Source organism: Pygoscelis adeliae, unplaced genomic scaffold (assembly GCF_000699105.1).
Source record: "Pygoscelis adeliae isolate BGI_AS28 unplaced genomic scaffold, ASM69910v1 Scaffold402, whole genome shotgun sequence".
Lineage (NCBI taxonomy): Eukaryota > Metazoa > Chordata > Aves > Sphenisciformes > Spheniscidae > Pygoscelis > Pygoscelis adeliae.
In genome coordinates, this window is record NW_008824411.1 from 7,444,219 (window position 1) to 7,462,935 (window position 18,717).

An 18,717-nucleotide genomic window follows, 5' to 3' on the forward strand; every position below is an offset into this window, starting at 1 on the left:
GGCCGGGCCGCTGAGGGGCCTGCCGCTGCCGCCCCGGGCAGTCAGCCTGTCCTGTGGGACCCAGTCCCGGAGCCTGCACGGAGCTGCTGCCCCTGAAAATGTTAGGTGTGTTTGCCTTCTGACAGGGAAAGTTAGAGCATTGCGAAAGAGCCACAGACTAAAAAGGACCAGTTCCTTTAAGGTGACAGTTTTTAAACCTAAACACCAACGTAATTAAGAGTAGTCTTTTATTTTTTAGTCCCATCTGAGAGGAAAATCCACAGCAGAGATGCTGAGTGACTTTTCCAAGGCCAAAGAGTGTGGTGAACTAGGTTGCGATGGCTGTTTCTTAAGGGTTCGCAGTCATTTGAGAAACCTCAACAGTGCAGTTGATTTCTGCACGACGATACGTTTCAGTATGACAAGGGGGGGGTGAAGCTGTGGATTTTGGGACAGCAAAAGTTGCAAATCCATCAGCACATGCTCTCAGAGCATCTCCCCCGTCCCAAGGTTGCAGCCAAAAACGTCCCCCAGGGACAGAGGAGTCAGGACCCACTGGCTGAATTAAACATCAGACAAACCCAGAAAGTTTCAGGCTTGTAGGTGTTAAATATCCCATGGTGCTTCTGACAAGAAATCAACCAGAGTCCGTGCTGCCCGGCCAAAACCAGACCTGAGCCGCCATTTACTGCTGCTGCTTAAAATGTCACCTCCCCTTTCAGCAGCTGGAGACCATCTCCCCCTGCCCCACGCCGGCCAAGTGATAAACACAAAGTAAAAAAGGTCTCTGGAGCACTTCCAAAGCAAATACAGGCACTGTATGAATTTATTGATTACGCCCTATTTCCACCCAATTTTTCTCCTCTGCCATTAGCCGTCTCCATCCATTGCTTCCCCGGTCACCTGCTGACGAGGCACCCAGCACGACGGAGCAGAGAAAGCAGGGAGCTGGTGCTCCTGCCCTCCCTGCCTGCAATATCCTGACTCCGGGCAGGCCATAAGTCTCTAATAAAGTAGGAATCCGTGAAAAAACAAGAGCAGCACCTCCCCGGCCGGCTTCCCAGCTCCCTCCAGCTGCTCCTCCACACCAGAGACCGGGCATCCCTGAGCTCAGCACTGCCCTGTTGACAGGGAAGTCACTGCTTTATGTTCCAGCCTTGCCTTGCTGTAGTATGATTTTTAGCCAGGTGCTGGTTTCTTTAATACAGTCAGTGACTTTAAAACACTTTAAAAATGTTTCTTGCAGAGGTTTCCGCAGATGTCACCACAGGCTGTGCGGCATGAAAAGAAAAAGCTCCTATGTTTGCTGTGCCACACTCCTGCTGTGGAAAACTAGGGAGGCATTTAGGCACAAACTCTTTTGGCAATTTTGATTTGACAGCTCTAACCCTGCAATTCAGGAAAGTTCATGGCTGAACTGGGACCAGCTAATTTCCCTCCCTGCTAAAATGTGAGGTGACCCTAGAGAGAGGGAGGTTGCTGCCGATATCCCTCCACTGTGCCAGCCGAAGGGTTTCTAGAGAGCAGAACAATGTCAGATGCTACTCACACAGCCATTCTCCACAACAACCCCTCCAAACATTCCTGAATAAGCCACTAGTCTCACCAATAACGGGTTTTTGCCCTGGTGTTTATTGCTCTGGACCACTCTCACCATGTGAGGTCTTTGGAGCCACATGTCTGACAGTTACTTTTAGGTTGCTTTTCAACAGCTTTGCAGAAAACAGCTACTAAAAATCGTCTGAGTGCTTCCGATTGTATTTTATTTCCAAAGGCAAACAGACTGTCCTCCTGGTGTCCACCCTGTCCAGGTCTAACCTTCCTTCCCTTCTCCACAGCAGTGTGCAATGAGAGCAGAGCAGCTGGGAAACAGCTTGCTCACTTCACTGTCTATTATGTCTGACAAGCCTGTAATAAAGTTGAAACAAGCCTCCTTGATCTGACACCTCCCCTTCTCTCGCCCCCTGCCTGGTATTCCTGCCTGCAGCAATAAATTCAAGCACAAATTCATCCAACTCCCAGAGGCAGCTGCATGCTCCTCAGCACAGATGAGGATGGATAAGAGGTCTCGGAGCTCTTCCAGGGAGTCTCATAGGAGACGCAGAGAATCCCCAGCTACAAAGAGCAAACAAGAGAAGAGGGAGAGCAGCAGAGAAGCCGGCAAAGGAAGGGGAGACATAAAGCAGGAGAAAGCAAAGGAGATCAAGAGCACTGCAGGAACTGATGGTAGGGTGCACACGTCCACGGTGGTAGACGTGGATGATGTGATATCTGATGAAGAAATGGAGGCAATGGCGTTGCTGGACAGCGAGCAGCAAGAGGAAGGTATGGCTTATGGAAGGGAAGGGGCTGGAAAGCTATGGGCTCTTTGACCCTTTATGGTCACAGTATGACTCTGCTCTCTGCACGGTGAGTGTCACCACACCCACCTTGCACAGACGTGGTTACCCTCAGGACAGGATATGGGAGACTCCAGCCAGCCTCCCAGCCAGCTTCTGCAGTCAGTACTGCAGGCTGATCAGCACTGTCTAGCAAAGCAATGAACTCTGCAATAAGCAGTTACATCCCCAGCAACCTTCATGCTTCAGCTCACTGCTCCCCAGTTCTGTTCATGCTCTACTATCTTCCTTTTCTCGCTTGCCCTTTTTTAGGTGGACAGAGTTAGCCTCAATGCCAGTTCACAGCCCAAAGAACGGCACTGCAGGGAAGAACTGCACTTGAGGTGCACAGTCGTAGCTCCCCTTCCAGATAACCTTTGAGAGCAGCTCCTCTCCAGGCCATGTGTTAGGCAGATTCCCAGCCTGCTGTGATAGGAGGGAGCATTGTGAGTCTTTTGGCAAGATGGCTGGGCCTCTTTGGATCCAGCATCACCACAGGCATGGCAGATGTGTATTACAGGAGCCAGCATCACTTGTCCGCTTCCATGCCAGCAGCTCTGCTGCCCTAGAGTGGCACAAAGGTTCAGACTTGTTCCTGTCTCTCTGGGAACTAATTTTTCACAACTGCCTCTTTCTGCCTCAATTACAGGAATCCCAGCTAGTGAGTGGTGCTGTGGAGCTAGAGTGATCACACAGGTTCTTGGGATCTGAACTCCCTCAGGACCTGCTGGCTCTGCAGAAAGCTTTAGGGGCAAAGGGGCAGGGATGGAAGGGCTAGAAGGGATTCAAAATGGGAGGGATGCAGGGATGCTAACTTCACTGCTGGAAAACATGGCCCACTCTCTGGGTCTAGGTACCCCCAGAAGTAATCTATCTATGTTCATGCCATACCTGCAGATTTTCCCTCAGGCAGGAGCACAACAAAGGGCAGCCAGATCAAGATGACCCACACTCACTCTGGGGAGATGTAGAAGGTAATACTCATCTGGGACTGACCACCCCAGTCAGCCTCCACCACCTTGGTGTGACTGCTGTAGAGCACAGGGAGATTTCAGCGGCACCAGTGGCTTGGTCCCACTGCATTAGGGAGCTGGGATGTGACTAAAATCCTATTCCAAAAGGACCTGAGATACTCTGATAGGGAAGGGCACTTCAGATTGTGCACGTTGGAAGCTACCTCTTATTTACAATCTTTCTCTTTGCCCTTAGCTTATCTTTCCAGATAAGCTTCTGGGATCCCAGCTCAGCCAACAAGTTGCCCATTCCAAGCCTTTCAACACTGCTTGGTAGCTACAGGTCTTCAAGCTAAAGGCTGCCCTCTAGTCAAGGCACTATGAAGAAGCATGGCTCAATTTCTGACAGTAAAGCAGGGACAAAATCTGTCAGTCCATCCTAGCAGCTCCTGGCCACCTAGGGCAGGGAGTATTCTTTAACCCAGCTCCAGAGGGAGCCAAATGGTTCACATACACTGGGTCTAGGCAAAGGACAACACTGAAGCTGATCTGTGCAGGCACTTGTCAGGCCATCAGTATTTTGGGAGCAGTCCTCTCCTAACACAGCCACGTTGGATTTCTTCCTAGGTGTAAAGTCTTCGGGTCTGGGCATCTGTGAGTGGCTTCTGACCATCTTGTCTTTCCTGTTCGTCATAGTGACCTTCCCGATTTCTGTCTGGTTCTGCATGAAGGTGAGAATAGTCATGGGGCCTCTCCAGGTTTAGTATTTGGTGTCTGATGTGGATGTAGCTCACTGGTTCAGCATGTGTTGGACATGAGCATAAAGCTTTTTTGGTCTAAGGCCCTATTTACACTTCTTCAACTCATCATTAATTTTGGTTTATCCTTTATCACATGTTGCTGCAGCAGAGGGCTGCCTATCAAATACTCCTGCTGCAATATCAGCAGGCAGGGGCTTAGGTTCCTCTTTTTTAAAACAAATTGCAAGTCTATTCGCTTTCAAACAACAAGAGTGTCAGTATTATGGCTCAGATCTTACACACATGAGCACATACACACATGGTTCCCTTGGAGGGAAACAACCAACATGGAAAATTTTAGCTCAGGGTGTTCAAGTTTGGCCAGGCTATAAGGAAGCAGAATGCTGGCCTCATCCTGGGAAACCCTGGGCAGCTCTAACATGGGCTGCTCTCACCAAATCTCAGGCTGTTACAGGGCTGCTTGTATGCTGCTCATGCACAAGGCCAGCCAGCAGTTCTGGGCAGGTTCTCCGCTAGGGTAAAGGGACTCAGTGACAGGTGATGCCACTAGCTCATACCTGCTGAAATCGTCCCTTTGCAGGGCTTTCCCAGAACAGACTTCCTCCCGTACTGGTGAGGCCCCTTTCCCCAGTCCTACGCCTTCCTCTCCAGCCTAGCTTTTGTTTCCCTCTGTAGGTAGTGCGGGAGTATGAGAGAGCCATCGTTTTCCGACTTGGGCGTCTCCTTCCTGGCAAAGCCAGAGGGCCTGGTAAGGTGTTTACTGAGCTCCCCCCCAGCCATGTTGCTCCTCTTCTTCATGCTCTACCAAAGCTCACATGCTGGTGCCCTCCAAGCAGGTACAGCCAGACAGGAGGTGGGATGTCTTTGCTCCCTTCCTCTTAAGGGCCAGTAGCTTCTAATGGCTTTTCCCATTGCAGAAACAGCCTCAGAACTTGAGCCTACGTATTGCTGTTCCTTTGTAATTCTGCATGCCAAACCCTCCCGTTCTCCAGTCAGGGGAGGCAATTTCTGTGGTTCTGATGATCACCAACTGCCTTTCTCTTCCTTCCACAGGCCTTTTCTTTTTCCTTCCATGTCTGGACACGTATCACAAGATAGACCTCCGCCTCAAAACCCTAGAGATCCCCTTCCATCAGGTATGGCTGACACCCCGTCTCTATATTAATTTTTGGATCTCTTTAGTGTTACACCTTATACTTCCAGCCTTCATCCCTGCATAGAAAAGTTTGACATCTCAAAGTAACCCTAACACCTCAGAAAATGGAAGGCCAAAAATTCACCATAGTGATTTTTCTTCTTTTTTAAAACTACTGCTTTTAATCCCGTTCAATTTGACATGTTTTAGTGGTAACATACACCAATAGGGAGTGGCTGGGCCAAAGATACTGGACCATTTTTTTTTACCCACCACACTGAGGAGTGCATGCAGCAGGGACAGGAGCTCAGACTAAGATCTTACAACGATGTAAGGGTGGTACTCTGCTCCTGTATAAGCCTGGGAGGAAGAAAGGGCTGAACCCTTGAACCTGCAACCTCCCTAGCCACAGCCCTTCTCCTTTTGGGACATGTTGTCTGCGCTGCTGCATTGCCAGTGGGACTGTCCTTGTCTGGTAGCATCTCCAGGCTCACCCCCATGGTGTACAGCAAATCCTTCTGGAGATACAGCTGAGCACACACCTCAGGACACAGCCTATGCTCTCAGAACAGGAATAGACCAGGCAGCAGTCAGAACCAGCTCCATCTCCCCTAATGTCTCCTGCTTAGGTGGTGACCAAAGACATGGTTACCTTGGAGATAGATGCTGTCTGCTACTACCGGTTGGAGAATGCCTCTCTTCTCCTCACCACCCTGACCAGCATCTCCAGTGCCATCCAGCTGCTGGTGCAGACCACCACAAAGCGCCTCCTGGCACATCGAGCCTTCTCTGAACTTCTCTTGGAGAGGAAGAGCATCAGCCAGGAGATAAAGGTGCTTCCACAGGGGGGAGACACCAGAGCAAGGGGTGAACTGAGGCTCCACAAAGAAGCTCAGGTGATCAGTCCCTCTATCACAGACACGGGTTTACAGAAGGAAAGAATAACAACGTGTCTCCTTCACAGAAAAATGGGAGATTTTTCTTCTGTTTTTTTTTTTTTTTTACTTGGATCACTTTAGGGGGAGGATATACAGTGTGGGCCCCACAGGCAGCCATGGTGAGTAGCAGACAGTATGGTGTGAGGGGCATGAAGGAACCACTTAGACCAGCTTCATCAGTGCTTTGTGATACCCCAGCTTCAGTACTTACCCCAGAGAGGAGAGTCTCACAAGAAGTGTATTCTGCAGCCTGAATGAGTTGCCATAAATCCAGTATGCATGGGATCTCCAGCAGCAGTTCTCTGTGGCCATGACACACGTACATGATGATACCAGTCAGGAACTGAATGTTTCCTATGGAACTGAATTGGTTCCACACTTGAACCAGTATGGACTAGTTAAATCGTGCTAAACCCCTGGGGCAAACACAAATCAGAAGTAAAGTGAGGGAAGTAATTTTATTTCTGAGGGGCCTCACACAATAGCACACAAAAACTAATAAATCTGCCTTACAGTCCTGCAGTTAACTGCCTTGAATTAATGTCCCTGCACTGTCTTAGTCCTTGTAAGGGACCTAAGCCAGGGCTGGTATTCTCCCCGTGCTCTAAAAATATTCCTCTTCACAGGTGGCTTTGGATGCGGTCACAGGCTGCTGGGGGATCAAAGTGGAGAGAACAGAAATGTAGGTAGGAAATGCTGTAAGAGGGGACTTCCCTGGCCCTTTGCAAGTACCTGTCCTGCCCTGCTCACTGCTGTCTACTCCTCTTCCTGCTTTGCCTCTGGCTGTCTCCCTGCAGCCATTCTGCAGTGGGTAGAACCTCGCCCCTCGTCTTCCTGTTTTCCCTGCCCCTTTCAGCCTCTGCCTCACGTAAAACTTCCACATGCAAAGACTGTGTTTGCTCCCGCACTGACAGCCACGGCAGGATCCTTAGCTGGGATCTCATCACCATTTCACCACTGCTGCAGGCAGAGTTGGCACCCAATTCTGGCAGCCTAAGAGGCACAGCAGGCACCGAACCCTCTGTGCCCCACTCTAGATCAAAGCACTGGCTGAGATGGGCTCGTCACTCAGAAGCCCATGCAGAAATGTGGGATATGCTCATCATGTAGAGGGCCATGGAGGAGAGTGCCAAGCAGTGAATGAGTAAATCTATGAACAGAAAAAATTGCTGTGCCTGTCTTGAGAGCAGTCTCCCAGTGGATTCTCTGATGTCTCAGAGGCACAGAGAGAAGAGGTCTGTCGCCTGCCTAGTGATCATACAAGCCTGGTCATTAGAAAACCAGGCTGGAAAAGAAGGATGGGAATGGAGGTAGAAGGCTAAAGTGAGACACACAAAGAAGGACACCCAGGGAGCAAAGAACGTGAATGAACAGCTCTGCAGAGACTGACTGATAAGCCCATTCCAAGCCTCAGATTGACCATCCAGTACTTCCAGGAGAGCCTAGAGCCCAGCTAATCCCTATCCCTTACTACCACAGCAACAACGTGCAGTTGCCTGCTGAAGTCCGGCAGTCCCTGGCTGTGGAAGCGGAGGCCCAGAGACAGGCCAAAGTGCGGGTATGCCAACCCATCTCCGTCCATCTCCCATCTCCTTCCAAAGCATCCCTCTTTCCTTTCCCACCCCTGGTTTGACGTTCCTGAGACATGCCACGCTAGGGTACAGCTCTGGGAAGATATGTCTCCTTTAATTCCTGTTCAAGAGCTGTGTCTAGCAAGGGGAGCTGCAGCAAGAGTCTGGGCCAGCCCAGTGGAGTGCCAGATCTGGTACCTGGCCTACAGATAGGACAGAAAGACACACAAAGTAGTCTGGGATTATCCCCGGGCCCACAGTGATTCCCCCCCATGGGGATCTCTTCCTCCTCAGGGTTTCACTCTCCCCTAGGAGCCCAGTGCAGGGCTGTCACCACTGTCATGTACCGTGCACCTTGCTCAGCCCAGGCTGGTCTCCATCCCTTGCACTGAGCTGCTCAAAAGCCTGGATAAGGTTGGTGTCTAGCACCCCTCCCACAAGCCTAGCCTGGGGGCTGCCCTCTCCCATGCTTTTGCAGCAAGGATATGCCCAATTGTGAGCCCTGATGGGCCTAGTAAAAACAAGTTAGACATGAGTTCCCAAGCTTTTGGGACCATCAAGAGGTTTAGTACATGCTGTAATCTTCAGAGAGCAGGAGTGTTATTACCACGCTGACCCTGGGAATTTCATGGTGGCAGCCTCCCTCTGTGATGAACAGTCCATGCCCCCTTACTCCCAGCCTCACAGAAACCTTCTTTATTCCCCTGCTTGGTAGGTGATCGCTGCTGAGGGGGAAAAGGCTGCTTCCGAGTCCCTGCGGATGGCAGCTGAGATCCTGTCCAGTGCCCCTGCTGCTGCTCAGCTCCGTTACCTCCATGCACTGCACTCCCTTACTGCAGAGAAACCTGCTGCTTTCATCTTGCCCTTGCCTTTGGATGCCATGAACCTGGTCTCTCCAGCTACCCACAGTCCTCCGGCAGTGAGCAGCCTCCTCACAGACACTACAAAGCTCCCAGGAAGCCCGAAAGACAAGAAGGACTCACCCATGCTCTAAGAGCTGTCCCAGAAATGGTTGCTACGCTGCCCCTGGTCAATCCTGCTCAGAGAAGAGCAAGAAGGCTGGCCTATTGGCAGTCCACCAGCGGGTCCTGGTCTGGAGGCAGGAGGGAAGGCAGCCCAGGCCTGCAATATAAAGTGGATTGTACATGGAAGGTGCCTCTGCTTGTTTTGGAAAGGGAAAAATACGGAGCACAAGGAGCAGGGCTGTCATGTGTGTGAGCAGGGGGTTGAGGGAAGAGGGGAGTCGTCCCATCCCCTTCACAGGGCCAGATGCACCTTGACACCCTAGGTCCTGGCCCCTGGGGTCTGATCCATCTTGCTCCATCACCTCGGCAGGAAGGACAGACTAGCCCCTATGTACTTAAATGCCCCCGTCCCCAAACAGAACAGGTGGGCAGGCAGGGGTGGGAGCCTGACAATCGGTGGGGGAACAGGAAGGGGCTCAGCACTGCAGGCAGGTTGGTGGGTGCTGCCAGCCTGGTGGTTCTGCAACAAGGGAACGAGCTGGGTCCCATGGCATAGTTCTGGGTATGGGATTTCAGTCACCACCCACGCGCACAGGCAACCAAGGTGTTTAGCTAGTTCTAAAATAGGAGGAAAAGGAAGAGGAGGAAAGGGCAGCTTTTAAGGCTTGGCACTTCCCTGCAAGGCACATCAGCTGTGCAGAGGAAGGGCAAGCTGTGCTGCTGCTGCTTGCTTCCACTGGGGGGTGAGGCAGAACAAGGTCTGAGCTGATAGCATCTAAAAATTCTAGAGGTGATCCGTTTAACAAACTCCCACTGAGCTGACAAGGTGGAATACAGCACTGCTGGGGAAGAACCAGCTGAGAGCCTCGAGAACAGGAATACTTCTGCCTGCTGCAGCTACCTTGGTAACCTCTACACACAGGAAAGGAACAGAGAAAGTCCTCAAAACTCCTATAATCCTCAAAACTCTTATATATCTTTCCTGCCAAAAGCTATTTGAAATGACCAGGAACCTTCAGATAGTGCAATCCTTTCCCTTGGCAAAGATATGGAGCACTGTCAAAGGAAATACCACTGCACTCAGTCTCTCTGATCCTGGTGCCTTTTGGGTGGACATCAGCTCTGCTCCTGCCCTTTTACTTGACCTGCAGCATCTCCCCTTGCTTCAAAGTAGACCTTCCCTGCACAGCCAACACGTTCTGCTGCTGGTGGCCTGTAGAGGCCAAGATAGAGGGTACTTTGTGGCCCTTCTCAATTACCCACACAGTAGTTGGCCATCATGCACGTGCCTAGCAGGGGTTACACAGCCAGTCGCTCACTCTTGTATTTTCACTCATTTTATTCAGTCCCTCTTTGCCTGCTGGTAACACTCGCACACATTGGCATGTATCATCAGTAATACATCTGTTAAATGCAGCTGTGTCACAAGGATGGCCTGCAGGTACTGACTTAATATTGCTGCAAAGGACAAGTATCCCACTTCTACTAAGTACCACATATTCTGTATTTAATCGGCCCCTTCAGCTCCCTGGAGTCCACTTCTCAGCACTCAGTGCTCCCATAATACTCGGTCCACAAGTATTTGCCAGCCTTTTTACAGCAAGGACACCCAGCAAACCAGCCCCCTTACAAGTGGCTGGGAAGTGGGAAAAATCCACCTGTGAACTTCTCAATGATCACATGAGCATCTGAGCTCCAGGTGCAACCTCACATCCAAATCATTCTGCCACTGCAGCCCTCTCAGGAGAGGACGGCAGGATGACTGTGGCTCCTGCTTGTGTATCTGTAATAGATCTCAGTAGTGATCCACTTATGGAAAACTAGCTCTGGGAAGTGGAACAGCTCTGTAATCTTCCACTGGCGAACATGAGCTGTGTAGTTACTTCTCTAAGGTTGGTTGTGGTTATTTCTCATGCTGCTGGAGTAGGCCCCTGTTTCCCAACCTCAGGCAAAAGCACATAATACTACAGTGAGCTGCAGATGATCCTTTCTCTGAACACTTCTCTGGCTGTGTTTCTAACTCCCTATAAAATGATCCATCCAGACCAAGATTCCTTGGCACATCAAGGACCAACACCTCTACAGATAATGTCTCAAAGGAATAACACTTAGCCTGAGAAATGACTGTCAAGAGACATGCAGTACTACATCAGGGCACACACATTACTCTATTTGCACTCATATCTGCAGAAGTCAGGTGTAGTTTTTTCAAACATGTAACTTTTCTGCAGTTACAGAAAAGGCAAATGGTAGCTAAGAGCATCCTCAGTTCCAAAGAACACGCCTTGCTCCAGCAGGATCTTCTGTCTTTTACATATACAGAGCTGGCAGAAACTCATCATTTTACCTTCAGGAGATATTACATTCAAAAACCTTGCAGAAGGAAAACAATTTAAAAATGTACTTCAGGATTAGTGATATATGATGTTTCCAAAATAGTGTTTACTCTGCGGGAATTGGCAAGGGCTGTCAGAGCTGCTGTGATTCCTGACAGTTTCATGCCTGCTCTTCTGAGCTGAGTGTGGATCAAACTGCAGAGGCACACCAAGCCCAGGCAGGTCTGCTGGCCTGCAGAGCTTTATAACTACACAGACTGCCCTGGGTTGGGGATCCGACAGAGGCAGAAGTCTCGGGTGGCCACCTCACTGTTGAGACTGTAGGGGTTACTGGTTACTGCAGATAGGGAGCCAGGGCGCCAAACATAGAAATCACAGGGAGATGGAGCATGTGTTTCAAATGCCATCCCAGTGCACCGAGAGGGTGAACTGGCATCATCTGAGGTCTGATATTGTGACCTTGGTTGCAGGCAACTTTCCTGTGGCAGCAACTTGAGAAAGGCCTTCAGGATCATGCACAGCTTCAGGCTGCTTCATACTTTCTGAAAGAAGGACAAAACCTTCAAAAGAAGAAGATTCAAAGATGAACAAAAATTTGTCCATACAATTTCCGTACAATTTCTTCCTAACCACTCAGCTGGTAACTGGCTCATCTGAAGCCCAGAGGATGAAGGAGCTACCCATGCTGGCACTGAGAAAAAAAACCCTTGATGAGAGGAAAGAGGTGCGAACAACTTACTTGCATGATCCAACAGGGATGAGGCTGAATGAGACAGAGCAACAAGAGGAGACTGATAAACACCAACAGGATGCAAGCACAGGCCAAGAGAAAGAGAAGAGAGCATGCAGGCAGGAGAGATATGTGTAGGAGAAAGTCGAGGTAGCAATGGTATTACAAGGAAGACAAGCTGTAAAGATATTAGAGCTGTGTGAGGACGTAGAGGACAAGACAGATGTGGAAGTGGTAGAGCCAGCTAGAAGAACAGCATAAATGCTGAGACGACACAAGAGATGTTGGGGTAGTAGTAAGGAGTAACAGCAGTGGATTGGGGGTGAAACGCTACTATGAATGGGCATTAAGAAACTACTCAGGCATTGCTGTTCTTTAATGTTTGCCCTTTCTGGATCCCTTGGACTGGCCAGAGGTAGAAGCTCTGGGACTTGAGCAGGCCCTGACTTCTGAGACACTTTCTTGGAAACATTTTTCTGAAAGAAAAACAAAACAACAAACCAAAGCCATGGAGTTAAAATGTGCCCAAGGTATCACATCCTTAACAAACAAATTAGCCTCTCCTCCCGCTTTGATGTCAAAGAGACAGGATACACTGAAGGACTAAGGGAAGGAGTTTTAATTCCCATTCTTTCACCTTCTCCACATCTTATATCTGTGTGGATCCAGTTGAGAAAGGACACAAGGAAATCCTTCATCCACAACAAACATGCAACCTAAGGAACTCACTGCCACACCATATGGGCAAGATCAGTACATCAGCAGTGTTCAAATAACTCCTGGAAACAGCAAGTGTCCTGTGCTATAAACCCAAAGGTCTGTAGCCTCTGAGAGTGAAGGGACCTGGAACATTATTTCTTTTCTACCCCAAAATCAGTGATCCTAAACAGATCTTCTTGACTGTAACAGGGAACACTCAGTTACAAGGAAGATGAAGTCAATTGCAGTGATCGCCTAGATATAGACCCTGTGTCATATGTCAAAATCAAACAAAATTACTTTCTCTCAAAAACAGACCACATTCAGCAGTTCTTTCTGCCCTGATCTAGAATCATGTTAAAAGCCTCATTGCTTGGCCTCTGACAAAGAGTCTAGACAAAGCCCTAGGATGTGCCCAGGAGGAGAAGGTCCTGCACTAAACAGGAGATGAATGAGGTGTCCTCAAAGATTGCTTTCCTCTCTGAGTCTGGGAGAGGGTTCAGAATATTGATTGTCCTGACCTCGCCCTTCTTTGTGTGTTGCTTCTGGGATGACATTCCCGTCTTTCTCCAGCTCACTCTCTAGCTCTTTGATTCTCTGCAGAGATTGTTCCAGCTTCTCTTCAAGACCTTCAGATCTCTCCTCTGCACGCTCTTCTGAGCACGGATCTCTGTTTCTCTGAAACACAGAAGCAAAGATAATGCTGAAACCTGAAATCTAAGCAGCTGCTGGCAGGATACCTAAAAGAAAGATTTAGAAAGCTGAAGCGTTCAGTAGGATTGATGGACTCTATAAAACACATTTATGGTTTCAGAGAAGGGCATTGTTAAAAGATCTGTAAAGGACTTCATGGCACATCTCTGTAAACCCTGCAAATTGAATTAATTTTAAAACTCAGTGTTTGCTAGCAAAGGGTGAGATGCTGATCTTCATTGTGCAAGGATAAATACAGAGCACAGTCAATTCTATTAGCAAGGCTAATGAGATGGAGTTACTCTGGATAACACAAGCTCACAGACAAAACAAGAAGTATGAAGGAATGTAATTCAGAGTGCCCAAGCCTGCTTGGCATGGAAGAAGACATTACCAAACACAAACCTTGATGTGATTCTGCACAGAGCCACTTGGGTGTCCCGTCATTTTGTTCCCCACACCTAGGCACAACATTGCATGGCTGTACCTACCAAGCTCCTGGGCACTAGCAGGCCCTGGAAGCACTCAGCTGCATTCACATAGCACCCCGCAAGTGCTAACAGGACCTGAAGTATTAAGAAGTCTTGCAGAAAACAATCATGAGTAACTCTGCAATGTACCTCATGAGCACACAAAACAGAAAATCTGCACACAGATGAAGGACAGCTGACAGGAGTCATGTCTTCAGCTAACATAAACCAGAGTCAATGGCCCAAGGCAATCAGAATAGAAGGAAACCCAAAATTAAGCCAACAGATATTGGACGAAGCAGAACCTTATTAGAGAGCAGAACAGGCACTTGCCTGGGATGAAACCCTGCCCCACGCATGCCTCCAGCACAAGACCAGTACTCACAGGAGCTGCACTTGCAGATGTTCCAGCATTGCCCCGGTTTCAAACTCTTTCTGAGAAAAGGGAGTCGATGACTTGGTGGCAGTCATCTCCCTCTGGTTGGGAAGAGTAAATCCTTCTATAAGTGAATGTGAAACCAACAATGCCTTATTTCATCTACGGCACATGCTTGGTTTGGTGCTGGTGTCTCAGTGCACAGTCACAACAGAGACAAGAGCTCTGTATCAGCAAAACACGTAAAACCAGAGGCTAGTTCAGGCACTGAACTGATCTTGGCATTAAAAATGGACTAAAATGCTTTTCTGACTCAGACGTGAAACTCTCGCTGGCTCATAGTCTTGGGTTGCTGGTGCATTCACTGGGTTACAGAGGTTAGAGATGGCTGTAGCCTGACCAGGAGTGAAAAAAACAACAAAACAATGTTCAGAGAACAGAAAGAGGCAGCTCCTCACAGAGTCCAAAAGGCATAAGTCAGTTTTCTTCATCTGAAGAAGACAACCAGGGTTTTTCTGTAAAAGTAACTGTTGAAAGGCTCCTACTCTGAGCTTTGGAAGGTAATTGTGATTTCCAGGGATCCATTTCTGTAAAACAAATCAAAGTCCATAAAGAAACACTCCTGCGTCTCCCACTGTCACTCTGAACTAGCTGCCCACCTCTAAAGCATGAAGGGCAAGGCACACTCAGCAAGGCAGCACGCTTAAGGAGTGGGACCATCCAGTGACAATTTTCTAAAGATCCACAATTCCTGTACCTCTGGGCTCCTCTGGATGACTGACTGGCCAGAGAATGACTGCAAAAGGCAGGTCCTATGACTTCTGAAGAGCAACTTTACCAAAGAGCACCATCCCAAAGGCAAGTGGAGAAAACAAGGACTTAGGAGGCCAAAACAACCTGAACTTCTTGCTTCCCTATTGTTGTGGGATCTCCCTGAATTTCTGAACCCTCTTCAACTCCTCCCGTGTGCTCAGCATCAAACCATTTCACCATCCCAGTCTCTGCAGATAGTCCTGGTTCAGACTACACACATCACGCTTTACTGTTTCCACAAAAGTCCCAGAGCCATGGCAGTAATACATGGGTCAGGAGAACAAGTTGCAGCTGTGGTAACTGTGCTAATGATTATTTAAAATTGCAAGGAGAGAGGAATTGGAGAGAACGCCAGCACCTTGCACTGCCCCAGCAGGTCTGACAAATGTTAAAGGTGGTCTCGTAACAGAGTCTGAGTAGACAGTTAAAACCCAGCTCCAAATCTCTGCCAGCAGGCTAAAACCATTGGTGCAGTGGAGACTCCTACCCCTGTAACCGAAATGATGTCTGACTTCAAAGCCTTCAGGTAGGTGTTGGAGTCATGTCCTACATATCTGATCATGTCTGCAGTAGCTTCATTGTCCTCAGTCAGGTACTCCATACCAGCACCTGGCTGCTGCTGAGAGAGAAAAAGAACAAGAAATAGGAGATATCACTAGCCTAGCGGCATTCAAGGCAGCCGTAAAACAACATTTCACGTTGCATACACCAAGCAATAAATAAAAAGGCCCTGCTGGAAAGTAGCATATTGCAGCTACTACAGTCACCTACATAATAGCAATTTCCTCCTTTACTTCTAATGTTTCTTCCTTTGGTACGGGTTTCCTACTGCTGTTGGCATCTTCAGCTTCAAGCTCTTCCTGAGTTGAAGAAATGATAGCATCCTCAAGCTTAAGCTTCAACTGCAATTCCTGTAAGGCACCGTAAGGATTGGGTTAGTAGCACACTCCCTTTGTCCATCCAAATAACCTAGGCAAAGCTAACTGGTCTTTGACTTTCTCTTGCACATATGTAGACTTGGACTGCAGCCACCTAGGAGGTCCTGAGTGTGAATATATTTCAAATCACAAATGAATGTGCTAATTACTGAACATTACATAAGCAGGACCCACTGTGGCATACCTGCTTTGTATAGGCCATGGCACAGAGAAAAAGAGAGGCAGCACGCGAGCTACAGCACTGGCTGTACACAAAGTCATGAACAACATCACTTTGCTTGGAGATTGAGTTCAGAACTGACACAAACAAGTTGTTCAAGACAATAAACCTAAATCCATTTCCTCATCATCTGAATTTAGCCTGTTTTGTATGAAATTAGGCCAATGCCAGGCCAGCCATCTACAAAACATGATCTAATTGTCACAGGCAGTGTCAGACATCCATCTAGCCACATAAGGAACTAAACGAAGTTCAGCCTGATCTCCTGGGCAAGGCAACCACCAGCATTCCAGCCAAAGTCCACTCCAATGGTGAAGCAAAAGCTATAATGCACCATGGGGAACTGGTCCACCAGTGGGGTAAAATCTCCTAGCTCCATTGAAGCTCTGGTTTTGCCTCAGACCTGCCTTCCCAAGAAGCACTGTGATTTTTAACCAGTTTACAGTCATAACACCTCATAGTTCTAGCTGCCTCTTTGAGTGTGTGCAGGTCCCCATGCTAAACCTTCCCACAAACTGAACTGTAGCCACTTCCTTAAGGAAAAGTTTTGAAACAGATCTTCATTCACCTTTTGTTCAATATCTTTATAAAGTTGTCCAATATCTTTATCAATGATCTGGATGAGGGGATTGAGTGCACCCTCAGTAAGTTTGCAGACGACACCAAGTTGGGCGGCAATGTTGATCTGCTCGAGGGTAGGAAGGCTCTGCAGAGGGACCTGGACAGGCTGGATCGATGGGCCGAGGCCAACTGTATGGGATTCAACAAGGCCAAGTGCCGGGTCCTGCACTTCGGCCACAACAACCCCATGCAGCGCTACAGGCTTGGGGAAGAGTGGCTGGAAAGCTCCATGTCAGAAAAGGACCTGGGGGTGTTGGTCAACAGCCAGCTGACTATGAGCCAGCAGTGTGCCCAGGCGGCCAAGAAGGCCAACGGCATCCTGGCCTGTGTCAAAAATAGTGTGGCCAGCAGGAGCAGGGAAGTGATCGTGCCCCTGTACTCGGCACTGGTAAGGCCACACCTCGAATACTGTGTTCAGTTTTGGGCCCCTCACTACAAGAAGGACGTCGAGGTGCTGGAGTGTGTCCAGAGAAGGGCAATGAAGCTGGTGAGGGGTCTGGAGAACAAGTCTTGTGAGGAGCAGCTGAGGGAGCTGGGGTTGTTTAGCCTGGAGAAAAGGAGGCTGAGGGGAGACCTCATCACTCTCTACAACTACCTGAAAGGAGGTTGTAGCGAGGTGGGTGTCAGTCTCTTCTCCCAAGTAACAAGTGATAGGACAAGAGGAAATGGCCTCAAGTTGCGCCAGGGGAGGTTTAGGTTGGCCACAAGGAAAAATTTCTTTACTGAAAGAGTGGCTAAACATTGGAACAGGCTGGCCCGGGGAGGGGTTGAGTCCCCCTCCCTGGGAGGATTTTAAAGAGCTTAGGGACATGGTTTAGTGGGCATGGTGGTGTTGGGTTGACAGTTGGACTCGATCTTACAGGTCTTTTCCAACCTTAATAATTCTATGATTCGTTCAGACTGGTTCAACCTAGAACAGCAAATGCAGTCTATATATACCTCTGATCCAAAGAGGTTTCTCAGGTCTTCTAAATCCAGAAAGGAGATGGGGGTGCCTTTGATCTCTGAAAGGAGAAGTCAGCACACTTGAATCCAATTACAGCACTCAGTCTGGGAAGACATAACAGAAAATGATTATTCAAGGATTATTGAGTAGAAAAAATAGCTGTTATATTCATTTAGTCAGTTAAATAACTCCATCTTTCTGTCTTTATCCGTTCCAGGGACCTACCTGGACCCTTCCATCCTCACCCTACAAAGGAAAAGGAAGACATGTTTCTCCAAGCTTTCAGACATCGCATCTGTCACCGGCTAGTCACACCCACCAACTAATTACTTCAACAAGCTCCTCCTCAGGCCAGTGCAGAACATCTGTCACAGCCACTGCTCCAGCCCATGTGGGGAGAAATGAGTATAAATCCCAGGGGTTAATTTTTCACTCGCTAAGGTAGCACAGAACAGAAGCACAAGTATTTTCAATCCCTGCAGAGAAGCTTCGTATGTTCCTTGAAGCAATGCCATTTGCCCTGTGCTCAAGCAAGCTTTGGGCTTCAGGAAGGGCCTACCTCTCACATTCCTAAAGCACAGGCAAAGCTCGGCTAAACACTGGTGACGACAGTGGTAGCAGTTAAGAGCTTTACATATAGATGTAGAATAAAGAGGTAGCAGGTAGGTCAGTTGACTGCAAAAAGTTTCAACTGCATCTGTATAAAGGTATATTGCACCAAGTACCTCCAGGAACTCCTAAGCACCGCTCAAGTCTGGATGTACATGGCTCTGACAAACTTTGAACCAGAGGTGAATCTACTGCCACTCATATGGAATAAATCTCACAGGAGAGCCCTTACATATGTACCCTGAAACAGGGTAAGGAAAATATTAAAACTGAACATGACCTGATCCAGGTTTATCTGCTTTCCAGGACTGTGGAGTCAGTAGGAAACTTGGGGGACCAGGGTAATCCATTGGAGTAGCAGGAGTCTTCCTCCTTCTTGAAATCCTCACATGTATTTTTCTCTACCTTTTACAAAGCAAATGCAGTCTCATCTACCCCAGACCTAGCCAGCTGGAAACACAGGCATCTTTTACCTTGATCTTATTCAGCTTCTCCAGCTCAAAATCAGCTTCTAAATCCATTTCAGACTGTTTCTTTCGAACGACTGCATTGACAATCTCATGGCAGCAGCTGCAAAGATGCAGAA

At 48.5% G+C, this 18,717-nt stretch overlaps 2 protein-coding genes across 2 annotated transcripts in view; one reads left to right on the forward strand and one right to left on the reverse strand.

The window, feature by feature from the left end:
• The first annotated feature begins 2,027 nt into the window (after positions 1 to 2,027).
• Positions 2,028 to 8,709, forward strand: NPHS2 (nephrosis 2, idiopathic, steroid-resistant (podocin)). The gene is made up of 8 exons (XM_009320639.1): positions 2,028 to 2,304; positions 3,938 to 4,041; positions 4,747 to 4,819; positions 5,125 to 5,207; positions 5,836 to 6,039; positions 6,771 to 6,826; positions 7,624 to 7,702; positions 8,431 to 8,709. The coding sequence occupies exons 1-8, from the start codon at positions 2,028 to 2,030 to the stop codon at positions 8,707 to 8,709; spliced, it is 1,155 nt and encodes a 384-aa protein (XP_009318914.1).
• A 3,412-nt stretch (positions 8,710 to 12,121) lies between these two features.
• AXDND1 (axonemal dynein light chain domain containing 1) overlaps positions 12,122 to 18,717 on the reverse strand; it is a 21,265-nt gene continuing 14,669 nt past the window's right edge. The window contains 8 exon segments of the mRNA XM_009320736.1: positions 12,122 to 12,222; positions 12,967 to 13,096; positions 13,099 to 13,123; positions 13,994 to 14,085; positions 15,285 to 15,416; positions 15,565 to 15,708; positions 17,516 to 17,626; positions 18,605 to 18,701. Of these exon segments, the coding sequence (XP_009319011.1) occupies positions 12,122 to 12,222; positions 12,967 to 13,096; positions 13,099 to 13,123; positions 13,994 to 14,085; positions 15,285 to 15,416; positions 15,565 to 15,708; positions 17,516 to 17,626; positions 18,605 to 18,701 (832 nt within the window).